We start from the raw sequence: 18,579 nt of genomic DNA on the forward strand, positions 1-18,579 counted from the left end.
GCACCCTTTGGTGCTCGGACCCTAATAACATATTACATGGACACTGAGAAAAATTACAAGAACAAATCATCTCAATGGGGACAATGGAGTGTATTGTATCGTATTGTATTGATTCATATCATATCGTATCATATCGCATGAGTATGATTTGTATCATGTCGTATCGTATTGACTCATATCGTATCGTATTGATTCATATCATATCGTATCATATCAAAGCGCATTGTATCGTATTGTATTATATAACATAGTATCATATCATTTTGCATTAAATCATATTGCATGGATGGTGGGAACAAGTATAGGGACAATATCATATCGTATCATATCATATCATTCTTATTGTATAGATTAATCATATTATTTTATATCGTACCGCATAGTATCAGACCATGTCCTATCACATTGTATCATATTATATAGCATTATGGCTTAGCATATCCTGTTGTATTGAGTCCTATAATTTCAAATAATATCATTCAGATCAATTACAGGAACAAATAATCCCAGTGAAGACAATAACGTGTATCGTATTGTATTTTATCTTATGCATCATGTCATTTTGAATTGAAAAAAAACAACAACAAAAAACAATTGAATTTCCCTTCTGGGATAAATAAAGTATTTTTCATTTCATTTTTCATTTCATTTCATTTCATTCATTCATTTCATTTCATTTTGCATCACATCATATCCCATTGTATCATATTATATAGCATTATGGCTTAGCATATCCTGTTGTATTGAGTCCTATAATATCACATACTATCATTCAGAACAATTACAGGAACAAATAATCCCAGTGAAGACAATGACATGTATCGTACTGTATTTGCATCACATCGTATCACATTGTATTGTATTGTATAGGCAGGGGGAACAACTCTAAGAATAAATGATCTTCATGGGACGATAAAGTGCATCGTATCATATTGTATCGTATCAGTTCGTACCGTATCACTTTGTATTGAATCATATCATACCATATGGACGGGGGGGGACAAACACATTGACAATCGTTCAGTGCCCATGTGGACTCATGAACGCGAGACCATTTTGTGAATGCCTACATTTGTGTTGCAGTTTAAATACATCAGCATGTGTTTGCGGTTTATCGCCGCATTAATATTTACAACCCTGCAAGTCTCCTACTTGAAGTCTGAGATATAAGTGCGACAAAACGTGGAGCATGAGGACACCAGCTTCCTCCAAGACGTATTTGTCGTGGGGACACATTGTAAAAATAGAATGATGTAAGACGGAAGGCTTCTCAGACACCACAATCTGCACAGAACACTTTTGATCCACTCCTCTAACTCAACGACCTGCAATCCCTCTTCGCACAGCAGCCTTGTCGTTACCGTCATTACCATTTTACCTCTGGCTACGAAAACTGGGATGGGTGAGACGGGCGGGGGTGCGAGGCAGCAGGAAAACAACAGAGCGAGGAAGGAAAACATCAGAACATCCAAACGTTTATCCTTACATGGAGTCATTTCTACAGTGCGAGGTTGTGCGAGGTTTGTTAGCTGAAAGGAAAAAAGCCAAGCAGAGGTTCAAACATGCATGTGAGGACTGAATGATTTGAAATGGGAGCATAAGAAAGGACAAGGTAACGGTGGAATTTCAGCATCATTACCTCCCTGAGATAAACAACAGCTTACTTGGGCAGAGAATAATAGAATCTGCAGAAAGGAACAGGTATGTGTTAGGGTTATATGTTTGTAAATGGAAATACATGATGCAAAAATGGTTGTGATGTGTTGTTTTCTTTTATACGGATTGCAACTGGAAACTCATTCGTACTTCTGCAAAATGAAACAACCAACCTCAGAGAAACTGTGGGAGTTGGAGCCATATGGATAACTGTACTGATGCTTGGCTTCAGTGCTGTGGACATCACAACCAGATAAGCTGTCTTTCACTTACACTTAAAGACCCAGTCGTCCACGCTGAGCCGTCTAATTTTCAATATACTGTTTCTGTGTGACAATGATTCGTGTCCACACAAGGTCATTTTTTATAAAGATATCCGCCTTAAATGAAATATCTGAACACAAAGCAAAAAAAAAAAACACAACTAAATCTCTTTTTCTTCATCTTCTTTTGAATTGACAAAGCATCAAAGCTTCCATCCGGTACGAGGCACGACAGACAATCCAGCTGACCAAATCATTATTTTATAATCTTGACGTCATCCGACAGAAAGCTACACGATCGGTCTCAGTGAAGATACTTCCACACATGCCTCCTCGATCCTGTCCGTTATTTACAAATGTCTTTTTTTTTTGGGTTACAAAACACTGATTTAGGGCAGAAGGAGGGCTTAAAGGGATGTTATGTTTTTTATGTAGCTGGCTTAATGTGGATGGACTCCAGTATCTCTTACATTGTCACTGAGGTTAGAAAATAGCTCAATATGGGCTAAAAACAGTTTCAGCGGACATGTGACTGTAAAAAATGACCTCTAATAAGTAGGATCGTTGAAAATTCAAGCTGAAGTAGCTTTTCAATGAGACATCTTGTCATGGATGATAAGATATCTCTCATTAGGTCATTTCTGGTTTTATATGACATTGTCCCACATTAGAGACCAAAGCAATCCACTTGTCGGGTCCCCCGTAAGAAAATAGACTCAAAAGTTTGTCGAGCTCCGGCTCTTGAGGAGAAGATGTCAGTAACTCACACAAATAGCAGCTTGTTGTCGTTCTTCTCGGATTCTAATGCAGCTTTGAAGGCCCTGACGTCGTCCTCTGAATTCCTCCCCGTCGTCTCCGCAATCTCTTCAGTGGGAAGGCGGTGTCATGTAATCTGCGATCTCGTTAGATATTTTTGGCAAGAAACAACCGCTCTGATGACTACTGAACAATCTTGTTTACATTTTTACTTGTTGCTCTCTGGCACTCTGACAGAGAGGCGTCTTTTCTTTTCTTCCTCTTTTTTTTTTTTTTGATCATGCTCCACGTCTTCTGTTGTTGTCAGGTCTTTAACTAGGCCTGTCTGACTGAGCTGTTTTTGCATCCGTCTGAATTTACCGGTCTGGTGAGAGATCCTTCAGCTGCCAGCGGTTTAAATCAGTCGTGCCTTCCAAATTTATCCGTTATATCCGTCGGCTAAGAGGTCAAGTGCGGCAATAATTCCCGTGACCTCAAAGTGTCAACTCGTGTCACGTATGGCCTAAACAAAAATGCATAATTGTGTATCAGAGCTTGAGTTAATAAAATGTTATTAGACATATTTCTGCTGCGAAGATTGAATGTTTCATGAGCCTTTTTTTAAGGCCCCTCAATTATTTGACACTTAAAGATGACAGAAAAAGTCAGATTGTGTCACATTTGAGGTTCAGGAAACAATAGAAACTACTATTTATTTCTTATTATTTCAATGGGAAGCACTCATAGTGATCAGAAGCTGTGCATGGAATATGAGCCATATCACACCGCCTCCATTAAACCCTGCTGTTTTCTGGGATTTTACACACAATAGCATCATCTGCTGGATCTGGCTGCCTCACTGACACCAGGTCACCTTCTGAAACTGTTCACTAGAGGGTGCCATATCAGCGCAGAAACTGGCATTGCAGAGCCAGTGAATCATTCCACTACACCGTTGTATTTCATTAAACTCCCTATTACGTAATAATTTAATGTCTCCCCCCCTCCCAAAAAAAAAAAAACGCTATCATCGCCGCCTGCATGCATTTATGCACTGTAGCAAATTTGAAAGACAACAAATGCCAAAGTCGATCTCCATAAAGCACACCATCTGTTGAGTTATGAGCTAAAATCATCCCATGATTTGGGAGCGAAATCTACTACAAGCATAATATCGCTGTAGCAAAGATTGATAAGCAACAACGAAATGCAATTTTCATTTTCTGCTGCTCAGAGCGGCTGCCTCCATCACACTCCCATTATGTTTTTCATAGTCCCGCGCAGGTGCTTTCGTTTACGACCACTCACGCCGCAAAATAACATAAAACCAGCAGTGGAAATTACAAAATAAGTTTATTCATATAAACAGCTACAAAATTCTATTAAACAAGGGTTAGGTTTTTTTTTTTTTTTCCCAGCAGGAGACGAATCAGATAATGTGGTATTACACTGTTTCACAAAGCAATATCAAAACACATACAAACAGATAATAATTTAATCTGTATTCTTTACATAGCTCTTGAGTTTATAGAGCTCCCTCTGTCTGTAAGAGGACGCACGACTATCCTGAGATTCACAGTTAGCTTTTCTTTTTTTTTTCATGTGGTCAAATTCCATGACCTTGCGAGAACATTTCTACGTTTATCCTTCACTGTGTGTTTGTTTTTCACGCACCATCCCACACAGGAAAGTCCCAAATGGCCTCTTATTTACAAAAGATTTTGGAGCTGTGAAGACTGAGACTAACGCTGCATAGATGATTCATTCACACCATCAGAAACATGGAATTTTTTTATTTTTTTTTTTACTTCAGAGCTCCCAGAGTGACAGAGTCCTTCCCCTCGGAGGAGTACGGGAGCGAGGAGCGTTTCGTGGTGGCATAGGAGGTGTACGGAGGGGCGGAGGAGGCGGTGGAGGGGAACAAACGGGGCAGGGTGGACGTAGAGGAAGGGAGGCCTTGCGTTTGCCTCTCGGGGGGGCAATAGGCCGGAGAGGAAGACCTGCCTTTGCTCTGCAGGCTGCTGCTGCTGCCGCTCTGCAGGGGAGAGCTGGAGGTTTTCGGGCCGCGAGTGAGAGACGACGTGGAGGAGCTGGAGAGAGGTGAGGTCCTCATGCCGTAACCCAGAATGCCTGTGCTCATCAGAAACTCCCTGGAGCCGTAAGCCGGGGGAGTCGGCCCTCTGGAGCCCGGAGGTCGCATGTTGTCTGGCGGTAAACTCCTCCTGCTGGGGATGTCGTAGATCCCCATATCCGGGCCGTAGAGCGCCTGGGACCTGGCTTGGAGACGGAGCATCCTCTCCCTCTCCTCCAGCTCCCGTCTCTCGTGGAGGGATGCCATGATGGTTTTTGAAAAGTTGTCGTAGCGCGCGGCAGCCGACTTGGGAGGCGTCAAGTCCTGTGGAACGAGATCCCGGAGGCTGTCTCGGAGACTCTGGGAGGTCATATCTCGCATGACAACACCTGGAGGGGGAATGTCTCGTGATGTTACACTTTGGGTGGCAAGGTCTCTTGGCATCAGCCCTTGGAAAGCGGGGGAAGAGTCTCTTTGAATAAAACCTTGGAAAGAAGGTGACGGATCCCTGGAGGTGAGACCCTGCAAAGAGGGCGAGAGGTCTCGAGGCTGAGGGGAATGTCTGGAGACACCCATGAACACGGGACTGTAGGTGTGGGGAGGAGGCCGCTGCACGGCTCCATCCGTGCCCAGGGACATGAAGTGAGGGTGGTAGCTGACGGAAGGAGCCCCTCTCTGGGCCAGGAACTGAGGGTCTGCGGGGTTGATGAGGTTGTCGTAGGGGAGGCTGCTGCTGCTGCTGCTGCTGTGGTTGGCGAGCAGGCTGGAGGAGGAGATGATGCCCGGCGGAGGGTTGGATCCCAAACCGTCAGCGTGCATGGCAGGCAGGTGGGATTTGCTGCCGTGGCGGCTGCTGTGTTTCAGGGTGAGGGAACGGGAGTTGAGCGTCAGAGAGTTGAGCTGCAGCGAGCTGGACTGGAGGGGAGGCTGGACAGGCAGGCCGGCATGATGGCTGCCTCTCACGGGGCTTTCTCTGGACTCAGAGCGGAGGTCAAGACCTTTGTTGTTCCCTTGATGCTCTGATGTCTTCAGCAACTGAGCAACACAATACAAAACAGGCAGCAACGTCTGTCAGACACAGATCAAAATCAGAACTTATATATTGAGGATCACACTCTTTCCAAAAAGTCACCTGCTCTGGAGGGATGGGTGACGATCCTCTGGATATGGCCTCCAGGACCGGACGCAGCTGTGGCACGGTGGGGATAGACACAGGGATGATGGATTTGGTGTGATGTCCCATCTCTGGAAATAAAATCATCTTGTGATTAATTGTAGGCGCTAGAAATCTGCAAATACATCCTAGCAATGACATTTTAAGAGAGTTCTAAAGGATTTAAGACAATATTCTAGATTTTTTATTGTCAGCAAAACTCACAAACAGACCAATACCAGTTGTCTCAAAATACTTTATGATTTTCCCTCATCTGTCTAAAGCACTCAGCTCAAAGCCCGCTGCTTTATACCGAGGCTGTAAATCTTTAAAGTGGATTACAGGCGTATATTTTGCAATTTTTTTTAACCCTCTGAACCTCAAAGCTCGCCAGCGGGTTTGAGAGGCATGTTGTCTTTTAAAAAATCTCCCCAAAACAACATCATTTATCAAAGCTTGAAACCGTAAAAACATAAAGAATCAAAGAATTGTCAGATTTCTGACAGACCTTGAAGTAATAATGTGTGACATGCTGTTTGGTCAAAAAACAATCACATTATTCCACATGTCGCATTTTGTAATTATCCAGAAATTTACTGGACCCATAAAAGTAAATGTGCTCCTCAGAGTAACCATGGCAACATTAGCTACTTAGCTGCAACAAACAGTCATGTGACAAAGATTCAGAGACTTTTCTGCTAAACTGGGCTGAACTGCAGGCTGTGTTTACACATTATGGAAGCAAACTAAAAACAAAAGTCAAAGATATCTATAGTATGTAGAGTCATTAGGGATGCACGATATATCGGCGACCACATCGGTATCGGCCGATATTAGTGTTTTTTCCGATATATCGGTATCGATCTGATGCTTTTTATGTGTACTTTTATACTTGTTTGCACTATTTCTTATATTTATATGTACATTTTTCTGTCTAGTATGTGTGTATCTCCATGTGTCATGCTGCTAACAACAATGTGAATTTCTCCACCGTGAGATAAATAAAGGCAGATCTTATCTTATCTTGTCTTATCTTATCTTATCTTATCTTATCTTATGTTTTTACTTAAATGATCCTGGACTTGAATGTTAAATATGTTTAAATATGTTTTACTTTTGTTAGACTATGTGGCCTAATTTGGGCTTCTTTTCAATAGTTTTCACGTTCTCACAGTGCTTACTTATACTCATTTTTCAGTGTGAACAAAAATTGAATATCAACATCGGTAATATCGGTTATCAGCGATATCAAAAATCTTGATATCGGATATCGGCCAGAAATTTTAATATCGTGCATCACTAAGAGTCCCCATTTTCTTTTTCAAGCATTAGCAACAACAATCGTACATCTTGATTCCAGATTTTCATAGTATTTAATGACACACAGAAGACATTTTTAACTTCTCTCTGGTGCACAATAAGGCCACAATGAGTAAAAATGTGACAGGAGCAAAGAAAGATCCAGAAATTGCTTTGGATTCAGAGAGTTAAACATGTAAAATCATCTCCTAAAATAAAAGGATAACTGAATAACTGATTTGAACTACTGACTGATGAGTATTTATTGCAGTAGCCAGGAACAGTATTCACATCTTGGTGTGGAGATGAACTAGAATATTCTTTGTAATGAAACAATGCTAAGAGAACTGTTGTCAAAGATCCTGCTGCAGCGTTGTGTGTGACGTGGTTAACACAGGCGTCTGTGTCACTGTACAGTACCGTCCATGGCAGCTACTTGGCTTCTCAGCAGACCGTGGTCCGGCTTCGGAGGCAGCGGCGGTGGAGTTTTCTGTTGTTTGATGTCTGACAGCTCGACAGCTCCAGTTGAGGGTCTCTGGCAGGAAGGGAAAAAAAAAAACCCACAGAGACATGAGAGATATATCTCATATCACTTGACAACTGAGGTCACAGTGCTTAGACAGTGAGTGAGGAAATATTTAACCGCTCATGCATACTTTATTTTGGACATCCCGGCTCTGTATCCCGTTGTCCCTGACTTTCACCGGCGTCTGCCTGTCAATCTCCGGCCTCAGAAACGGAGGCTGGATGTGGATGACGGTCTTCTTGCAGGGCCTGGCTGTGTACCTGGTGTCACAGCAAAGCGTCAGGCAACAAGGTACGACAAGGCTGCCTACAAAGCTGAAGATAAAGCAGGTAAACGCTTACTTTGGAGAAATGGGACTGCAAACCAGATACTCCAGGTTGTTACAGCAACCTCTTGTAAAAGGATTTACTCCTCCTTGGAACTTCCCAGTTACCTACGAGAACACATAGAGACGTGCTTTATTATTATTGTACGGTTAGAATATGTTTTATTGCTGAGCTCTGAAGATCGACTTTGAGGATCGACACTGGAGCAACATTTCCACACTGCTAGGCGGTGGTTTAATATTAGAGAAATCAAACTCACCTGCTCATTGGTGGTGCGTCCTCTGGATACCAGATAAAAGTGGAATCCAGTGAGGCCCAGGACGGGGATGAGAAACAGCCCCGATATACTGATCACTACCAGACTGGAGGTATGGATAAGGAAAACTGCTTCACGTTAGTAGCAATAAAAACGCATAAAAATAGCACAGATACACAGATGCCTTGGTTGGTGAATTCAGTTTGGTTTTTCAACTTCCAGACAGCCCTTGTCTTTATTATCTGTGACACATTTGGTCAGAAAGCTAAGCCAAACTAAATCTAAGCTAAACATTTTGATATCTCGTCAAAATCAATTTATGTCAACAAATTCGTCAAAAATTAGGTGTTTGTTCGGGACATTTCTGCTGAGCTGAACAAAGGGCTGTGCTTTTGCATAGAGAAGACAAATATCAAATATCTACAATATGCGGAGTTAGCATTTTATTTTTCCCGCTTTGTCCCATTTTCATAAATTGTTCTTGATTTATGGCGTTTTAACTTTATTATACAGTACAAAACACAAATTTAAGTTCTCTCTTCTCTTTACAACATTGAATTATAGTCTATTTTATTTGTGTTTATCTCAAAAAAGACTCGTCTGTGTCAAGGTGAAAACTGATTTCTACAAAGTCATGGCGATTAATTAAAAATATAAAACGTAAATTAAGCGTCACCTCCTATAAGTCACAGTTTAGTACACACTCCAATTTAACCCCAGTCTTCTTTGCAGAACTGTCAGCTTGCACAGAGATCGTGAGCGTGCAGCCCCTTTCAACACCAGCCATGAATTCAGTATCAAAAAGCAGTAAAAGGGGAAAACTTCCAAGAGGGGGTGAATGCTTTTTTACAGACACTGTAGATCAGGGGTGTCCAATCCTGGTCCTCGAGGGCCACAGTCCTGCATGTTTTAGATGTGTCCCTCTTCCAACACACCTGATTCAAATGATCAGCTCATCATCAAGCTCTGCAGAAGCCTCATAACGATCCTGATCATTTGAATCAAGTGTGTTGGAAGAGGGGAAACATCTAAAACATGCAGGACTGTGGCCCTCCAGGACCAGGATTGGACACCCCTGCTGTAGATGCTACACACGTATGTTGAGCGCACTTAAGGATACGTGACGGTGCAGTGCAGCTTCCATAACTCGTCCATGTGGTGCAGGACGTATATGAGGCCGAAGCTGAAGACGCCAATCATGTGAACGGTCAGCGACAACAGAAACAGGAAGAAGTAGCGGTAGTTCCTCCTCCCGATGCAGTTGTTCACCCAGGGACAGTGGTGGTCGAAGTCCTGAGCGTGAAAACAAACATCCTCACATCAAACATTACCCAGCTATGAAAAAGCAAGCATTCATGTGTAACTTGTGGGATATTAGAAAGTCCACGTTGCACTCTCTAAACACACGGTTTAATACAGGCTGTCTGAACCCTTTTTTTTTTTTTTTCCAATTGTATTTCCACTGAGGCCACAAAGGATCTGAGAAAAGGATTAACCTGATTAATGAGATCTCTCTCTCCCTCCATCACCCTCTGTCCATCATTCCCCTTGCAGAAATCCCCCTTTATTGACTTTCCCCTACACACTGCTGCACTCACTCACCTCCACACAGTGATCGCACACGCTGCAGTGGGAGCAGCGTGGAGGTCTGTAGAAATGACACGACGCGCACCACTTCATGCGCACCTGGACGCCCTTCACGTCCACGTTCTTGTAGAGCGGAGCGCGGAACTCATCATCCTTGTCCTCGTCCTCGCTGGCTGGAAAAACAATAGGTGGAAAATTTGCTTGAATAGCTCTCGGAGAGCGACCCTTCCTGCCGTAAGCAGTAACTTGACTTTGATTACTAACCCATCGGGAGCACACCAGCATCCATAAAGGTTGCCATGGTGAAGTTGGCCAGCACAAAAAGGAAAATGATGGCACAGCATGGTGGCACAGCAGGGCAGATGGTCACAGCCAGCCATGGGCATCTGAATACACAGAAAGAAAAAATAAAAACAGTGTACTTGTGTTCATTCAAAGCAGAGTTCTTGTTGTAAATAGAGGGTTCGATGGTGTTTTTGAGGCCCAGCGAGCGTTCATCCCCGAGAGGTTGAGGTTAACACAAATCACAGCTACAACAAAGATTTTCAGGGATCATCTTCATCCCGTTTATTTTTGATGGGAGCAGCGGGTCCCAAAAGTAATTGTTTACAGTAAGATAAGCATGTATTAGCGTGTGTTCGCCCTGTGCCCTCAACGGGGGGGATTAAGTGATGGGGTCTCTCCTGCAGGAAAACTAACTTACACAAAGACTGAACGGTAACTTTCATTATCAGTTTATTTGTTTTCAGTTAATCTTGCATTATTTAATTTCTGAAAAACTTGGAGGAGGGCATCACAAGTTTTCTGAGCAGAGCATAATGATGTCAAATTGCTTGTTTGATTAAAAAAAAGGAAACTAATTAAGCACAGAAAAGGTGCAGATCTACATATTGGAGAACTTTGATCCAGCTGGTTAACTGTTTCAACCCTCGACAATTAGACTTTTTAAAGCCATCACACCTGAACCGGCCACACAAAGAGATGTTCATGCTGGATAACAACAGTAGTTTGTGTATGATCATAGCAGGGATTGTAATAAATGGTCAAATATGTATGATTGAGCCAACAAAAGAAAGGAATTAATGGTAAATGTAAGTGTTTTTTAACTAATGTGAACATATTCCTACCACATTTACACTCTTCTATATTATATGTGGAATATTTTGTCAGGATTTTAAACTGTGTTAAATATTTGTGTGTGTGTGTGTGTGCTCTAAAATGCTCGACAACTATCCTCCACCGAGTGTGAGTGTGTGTCGACGTGCTGAATTACACCGAATGATTATATCTCAGTGTGAGATTAGAGGGAGGGGCAGAATAATCAGGTTACGGTAGTAGACGGAGTGAAAAGATTCACTGGATGATATTAACGGTGTTTGATTGAACACCACTTATTTAACCCATATACTTGTACATATACATGCTCTGAAGGTCTGGTGTTGTATCAGTATGAGCAGAAATGAATAAAACATCTATGAAAATGTGTAGTAGTAGCACATTTTTTTTCCAGATATGACTTGACGGATAAGTAATGTGAGGGGATTAAACACCAAGTCTGAGTGGAAAATCAAAACACTAAAGCAATTAAGAGTCCCCCTGCTTCATTTGTGCACTTCATCCCAGTGCAGCTCCAAACCCCAAACCCCTGGGCTGGCGGTGGGGGAAGGGTCTCCCCCCCTGCTAGAGGAACGCCTGCTGATGCCATGCCAGCTGCAAACCCAGTAATCCCCTGGATTATGAACTCTGGATTACAGACCATTTCTGCCAGTCCAGTGCATAGTGGATTCCTCACATCAGATACACAAGCATGTGCGGTCAAAGCTCACCATATATCACTTAACGCGCCGCTATAGATTGCATACCATGAGATAAATCCAATTGATCCACAACTGGTAGAGTGCAGAAGACTCCCTGTTATGACACATGTTCCCGCCAGATTTGCAGCCGATGAGGAAATATTGGAAATAGGACACGAATTTTCTTTGTAGATTCGGACAAATTTAGCAATTTAATGAAACGCTGAGAATCTTAAGATGTAACAATGTGTGACACAAAAAGATTAAGGAGCAGAATATGATCTCCCTCCCCCTTCCTCATTCGGCTGCTATTCAGGATTTGTGTCCAAGTTCTTTCCACTAAATGTTCGACATGTGCTTTAAGTGTCGTAGCTGATGGGTGACATTAAGCTGTGTAACTCAAGCTGGTTAGTTACAACACTCTTAAACAGGACCTGAATAATGTGCTCTCCACTGGTTAATTCTAGCTTGCTGCTCAATTATTAGCAGGAACTAAGTGTTAATTTCTCCTCTTAAATGTTTAAAAAAATGCATAGATGCGAACCAGATTACTACGCCTCTGTGTGCTGCACGACGAGCCTCCATCATTGGGCTGAGACCATCTGGACCACAGGGAGGGACAGTTCATTACACTGCAGCACAGCAAGACAAGCCCCACCTAATGAAACAGCCCGGGCAGAGCTCTATTAAATCACACAGAACAGTAAGCTGCTCTGCAATCTGCACGCTGGCCCTCATCCCTGCAGTGGGTCAGTGGCACAGCAGACGCAGCCGCACAGTCGGTCAAGCCGCAAGTTCACCACCGCTGGCAGCCGCGGCCCCTTTAGTAAAATATTGTCACGGCTACATAAATGACATCACCGTCGTGTAATCTGTCAGAGAGGCAAAAAAACAAAAAAAAAGGTGGCGAGCACGTTCCTGCAGCTGCAAGAAAAAGCCTTAAAACTGTGTAGAAATGAGTTTCTATGTGTTTTATTAAACCGGACAAACAGTTTGCTCAGCTCCTTTTAAACTCTTCCAATTCCACTGACAGTTCAGCTCCTATAATGAGAAACTATGACACGTTCTAAATGCAGAAAATTGAATTGTTGAGCAATAAAGCACAGCTTTGGTCAATTCAGTACACAAAGGGGGTTTTGCTGCAGCAGCCTTGCTCGGTCTGGTAGAAGCATTATCTAAAGGAGGCCAATATGTGCCAGGTTCAGACATAATGCAGGCGAAACTGTGTTATTGTTAACCTGTATGTGCAACTCTTAACAAATGTATGAGACCACCTATCGAATTCGTTAAGCACTGTATATATAAATGCTTTAATGCACACTCAGCTCTCCACAGTTTACCATTTTGAACAGGAATGAGGAATTCAAAACTGAATTCACCTTTTTATACCCAAATTTGAGCCTCAGAAATTAATCAAGCACAACATTCAACCACTAAAACTATTTTTTCTGCTCAGGAATGCAAGTAAATAACTACAATTTGACATCTTGGTTAAGAACTAACAATGCGCTTTACTATTTTTTCAGTTTTTTAGGAAAATAATACACTTGAAACTTCACTGATAACAATAATAGTTATATTTTAGCATCAAAAACATCATTTCTGTTAAAGAGCTTCTACATACTGGTGTATTAACCATTACAGAAACATAAAACGTGATTGTAGTAATTACCAGTGCTGTTTATTTAGGTGGCACAAACCTTACACTGGGTGGGGGTCTAATAAATTTGTTAAATGAGGATTTAACATCCTGCCAGTGCCATTTGAACAATCTTCCCTTAAGTGTTCAACTCTATGTACAACTCCAATACATTTAACCAAAATAAATGCGCTTTTATAACGTAAGAAAGTCGACTTTTCTAGATTCAGTATGTTAAAAAACTACATTAGGCAGAACACAACTAACAATCTGAATTTTTCCCGGCCCTTTCTCATGTTTGCGACCTTTGTTGACCGTCGCTGATCTGCCTGAGCTTAACAATGCGCCGAACCTTAAGCTCTAACCCAAACAAAAGTTCACGGTCAGAGGAACAAAAGCAGGAAGCCGGTAACTGAAGAATTTTATCAGGCAAAGGAAGACAAAAAAAAAAAAAAAAAGTCTTCGAGTCAAATCTAAAGGTCGTTCTGTAGCGAACCTGCAGTGGAAACAAAAAATGAAAGTCTGCATGCCTGCACTGCTAATGCTCACGGGGAGCTGCTGACGCTGATAATTGCATGAATAATACCAGATAAAAGGGTATGAATGACTTAATATGCAACATGACTGCAGGGTTTGGAATAATGGTTTAATTCTTGCACAGGAATCTGATGGGGCGATACGAACGCATCGTTGTTTTGTGGTGAGGAAGTGGCTCGACCTGGAGTCGCTGTAATCCATTTGGAATAGGGGCCGACCGATTACCGGCCAAGTGGATTATCAGATACAGCATTCAGAGTTTGTTTGTTCTCGATTATTGGTTTTGTTATAATTTTACGGGAGTCCAAATGAAATAAATGCACCACTCTGCATCTGATGCTTCCTCTGTCTGTAACAGCCAATCAGCACTGACGGATAAATCTTGAAAATTAAACACGTAGAAGGTATTTTATGTTGAAGTTTGTCTTATTTTAAGGTTTCTTTTCCTACTAATGTAATCTGGTTTCAAACATGTCATCCTCGGATGCTAATAATCGCTATCGGCCTTGAAAAACCACATCGTTCGACGTCTAATTCGGACGCGTCTCCATGTGAGAATACAGAAATATGTCACTGTGACAGCTCGACTGCTGTCTAATTGCTGCAGACTTTTGGGAAATAGAGTCAGACTCGTGGGCTCGGAGAGGTTGAGAGGCCCTGATGAACTCCATCTGTACTCTGAGAGAAGGAAGGGAAAAAAAGAAAAATCAATGACCCGCTGACATGATAGATAGAAAAGAGACTGCTTAATTGGGACTGCAATGCTAAACCAGCAAAACCAGGACGCTGCGAACGACTGAGCGAACAAGTGATGATTCTGCTGCATTTGAGCCGAAATGACCTCGCAACAGAAACATTTTTTTAATTAAGACGGCCCTCAAGAACGGAGCACCGGATTCAGATAATCCCCCTGATGTGTCTGCGCGTCTCCCAGCGACTGTATATTGATCTTTAAATAAAAAACAGCTGCACATCTCACCCTCAGACTGTCCAGCAGCATCACTTTTGTTATAATGTCTGCGATTTTTACTCGTCTTGTGGGTGTCTTAAATGCCCTTCCAGCCTTTTGTACTACAGCTTTTTTTATTTGCTCTCGCAGCCTGGAAGTACATAAAGTAGACTGAAAGGCCACTTATATCAGAGTTAAGTAGCGACTATTGCTTTCAGGCATAAATCTGGAAAAACGTAGTGTTTCTGATATGAGCAACACAAGATCCCTTCAATGGAAATCGAGTCATCTATAATTGTTTGATTTGTTAACATATGGTGTATTTATATGCAAGAAAAGACACGTTATGAGTGAAATAAGCGGTTGCACCACAGCTGAGCATTTCCATCTTTAAACTGCTGATAATAGTCTCAAAAACACAGATTCAAATTTGTCGGGTTTCATACGTAACAAACCGAAAGAACCAATCGTGTTAACGTGTGGGCGTGGCTTCCTGTGTCTTTATTCTTATTGGTTTAAACTAGAACTGCAACAACTATTAAATCTATTAGCAGCTATTTTGACAATTAATTGATCATTTTAAGTATTTTTTTTGTTTGTCTTTTTAGAAAAAAAAACAACAAAATTGTCTAATACTGATTTCTTAAGTTTGAAAAAAATAAATGAATAAATAAAATCTGTTCCATTATGACAGGAAACTGAATATCTACTGTATAATATGCGAATAAAACAAGACATAACCAGCTTTGGGAAACAGAAAATGACATTTTTAAACTATTTTTCTGACATTTTAGAGACCAGAAAGCTAAATGAACTAGCAAATGTTTCAATAATGTAAATAATATCCATTGCAGTCCTACTTTGAACATGTATGGCTGAAAAACTCTCACAACTTGCCAGTGTGTAGCGTAGAGCAGCCGTACAGTGTCAGAGCTGTAGGTGAGCTGGTGTGCTTGAGCTGCTGCGAGTTGGGAAGGAGCTTTCATACATTTGCAGAGTTACGTAAGGCTTTCTTTACGGAGAAACCCTAAATATGTAACTTTCAAACAAAACCCGAGATGACTTTTGAGTAGCTGAATCAACATCCAGAGACGGATGTAACTTGTTTCATCTCCGTCATATCTGTAATTCATCAGCTCCAGCCGGAGCGACTTCCTGCCTTGAAAAGCCGAGACAGACAGGTGTCATCCTCTGTTCAGTCCCACCTCAGTAACACTGAGTCACAAGGACACAGCTTGTCATCCGCCATAACGTCACCTCGGCCTTCACCCTGGCTACGGTGAGTCATGGGAACAAACAAAGTAGTCGGTGAATACCAGCCGGTCAGGAGCTATATTCATGATCTGGAAGTCTTAACTTTTTAACCTTAGAGGCAGACTAGACGACCTAAAAGTACATAAAGACGAAAAAATCCATTTAAAGGTTGAGAGTAAAGCAAAATAGGAACCATAAAAACATGAATATTTACAATAAGAAGCAGCCTTCGTCTTTAGATCAAATGCTCCTAATATGTCATATATATTTTTATTTTAGAAAATTAACTTACAAGTTGCTTTTTTAAATATTTTATGCTAATTTATTTTATTTTACTGATTCTTTTATTCATTTTATATTAACCTGTGAGTCATTTCTTGCTGCCTATCTGTGAACACTAACAGCACCTTTGGTCAGGTTGTTCCTATAAATAAGGTTGATGTGATTTACAAAAGGAAACAGAAGTGAACCGCAACATCCCTGCGCGCTAACAGCACACATTTCCCTGTACACGTATATCCACAATGCAGCTGATGGTAAACTCAAAGATTCCAGACTCCACTTTCCCAGATGGGGGGATCACATGGCATCAGGCAGAGGATCCTAATCCCATACCCCCAATCTGGTGTCAGATTCCAGTGGAAAACGGTGCGCGGCTGGAGAACACAGGAGAAACTAGGACAGATATGGCTACAGAGGTCAGGGGTCGCTAAACCAGCATAGAGCTGATGAGGTGGGAGCCTTCAGTCATTAAGTCAATAGAGGATATCAGAAGGTTTCTCCATATTGAAATTAGGCTCTTTTGACTGTAACGAGCTGCTTGTTTGTTCCTTTTGTGGTCCTTAATGTGCATATAAAAGCTTGAATCACAAATACACCACCCGGCCCCTATAGTCATCACTCCAATTGGATTCTCAGGGTATTACGGGATATTATATTAAATTTTTTTTTCCTTGCACGCCAGCCCGAGTCCTTCTCAACCGCCCGCTTATGTCCGCCTTTTCCTCACAAGTAGGTCAAAACAAGGAGGCTAAAATTAACTTTTTTTTTTTCACCAAATGTTGCATTGAAAGTTTCAGTCAGGTTTGTCAGATCTTGACACCAAACTATGCAGGGTGAGGGGAGTTTGTGAAGCTGTGACAGGATCTGATGTCCTCCGGCTACGTGACACATGTGGGTCACGGTGACAGGTCGGTATATCTGCTGATTGTGGGTGGCTTATCCCCTGAACTGTGCTTACTCCGAGTCCTCAGGGTGCAAACTGGGCACCGAGCAGCCCCGGCCAGGCAGCCAACCAGGTCAGATGGTGGGTCTGCCAGCAGGGTGAAGTCAGAGGAGAGGAGATGGGTTTTTTCCTTCCTTCCTTTAAAAAAAACTGTTTTTAAAGATGGTTTGGGCAAGTTTGGAGATAAAGTAGAGATTAAATGTGAGATTAAAATTGCAGTGATTAATGGGGATAGATTTGTGAATGTTTGCCAGAAATGAAGGTGATATTTGTAGTCCCAAATAAATCAAATCCATACATATATACACACACATATATATATATTATTGAATGAATGGATGAATGAATGATGGAGGTGATGCAGGCTACCTGAGGAATGACGGGGCTGTGGATGGATGGATGGATGCATGAATGAATGGACACATGAATTTTCCAGCAGTTTTCGCCGACTTACGTGAAGACGAAGAACAGGGAGGTAGAGCCGACCAGGAGGCAGGCGGCGGTGCACACCGGGATGAAGGCGCTGGGCTTCAGCGAGTCGGCGCCGCTGGCGGGCATCCTGTCCTCTCCGCACTCATCAGTGTCTCAGAGCGACGAAACCGGCAGCAAATACAGCGGAAAAAGTGTCTGTAGAAAGCCCCTCGACGAAGCGCACAACAGCGAGAATCATAGTCAGAGGAAGAAGAAGAAGAAGGAGGAGGATGAGGAGGAGGAGGAGGAAGAGGAGCCTGAGAGGCAACAGCCCGCAGCATCCGTCCCGTCTGTCCCGGCAGGCAGCTGCCGCCTCCCGCCCGTCCCAAAGGTGGTGCTTTTACTCATGAATGACGCGCAGCTCCACTACACCCAGAGACCCTGCTGGGATCCCACCAGATGTTCTTTTCAACACCAGCTCTGGATTCAGCTCCTCTAAAGCTGCCAGCCGTGTCCACTGCTGACTGTGTTAATGATCTAATAACTAAATAAAACACGTCTGAAGAACGCCACAAAGCAGCAAAGGGTTCATAATAAGAGCTGTAACTGGTGGTGGTTTGATAATTAATGCCTGATAGGGTCTTCTGCTTAAAGCATAAAAATTACTCACATAACACAAAAAAGTAAAATAATTAATTAATTTAAAAAAAGAAAAAAAAATCCACCAGCTCGAAAGGCAAAATTAGACAAAAAAGGAAACTAAATAAAAATACAATCAATTTCCATAATTAAAAAACACATGATCACGTGTAATTTAAACATAAAAACAATTAAATTCAGTACAAATGAAGTACATCACACCACTGCATGCATTAGACGAGACAACAATAACACTA

The 18,579-nt window shown here is 42.1% G+C and overlaps 1 protein-coding gene across 1 annotated transcript; it reads right to left on the bottom strand.

The window, feature by feature from the left end:
* Positions 1-4,458: 4,458 nt before the first annotated feature.
* On the bottom strand, positions 4,459-17,830 carry zdhhc8a (zDHHC palmitoyltransferase 8a). The gene is made up of 10 exons (XM_008287792.1): positions 17,727-17,830; positions 10,137-10,258; positions 9,888-10,045; positions 9,406-9,578; positions 8,289-8,391; positions 8,045-8,136; positions 7,834-7,963; positions 7,598-7,712; positions 5,858-5,970; positions 4,459-5,760 (listed from the first exon to the last, which is right to left on the bottom strand). Exons 1-10 carry the CDS (start codon positions 17,828-17,830, stop codon positions 4,459-4,461), a joined length of 2,412 nt encoding a protein of 803 aa, XP_008286014.1.
* Positions 17,831-18,579: the final 749 nt, after the last annotated feature.

Source organism: Stegastes partitus, unplaced genomic scaffold (assembly GCF_000690725.1).
Source record: "Stegastes partitus isolate 25-593 unplaced genomic scaffold, Stegastes_partitus-1.0.2 Scaffold521, whole genome shotgun sequence".
Taxonomy (NCBI): Eukaryota; Metazoa; Chordata; class Actinopteri; family Pomacentridae; genus Stegastes; species Stegastes partitus.

Bases quoted from the DNA above. Each gene is read 5' to 3' on its own strand.
- zdhhc8a (XM_008287792.1), bottom strand. From the start codon at position 17,830: ATGCCCGCCAGCGGCGCCGACTCGCTGAAGCCCAGCGCCTTCATCCCG. The intron at 10,046-10,136 runs GTTAGTAATCAA...TTGTTTTTCCAG, and splicing joins TGCTGGTGTGCTCCCGATGG to CCAGCGAGGACGAGGACAAG. The intron at 7,964-8,044 runs GTAAGCGTTTAC...CTGTGACACCAG, and splicing joins TGCAGTCCCATTTCTCCAAA to GTACACAGCCAGGCCCTGCA.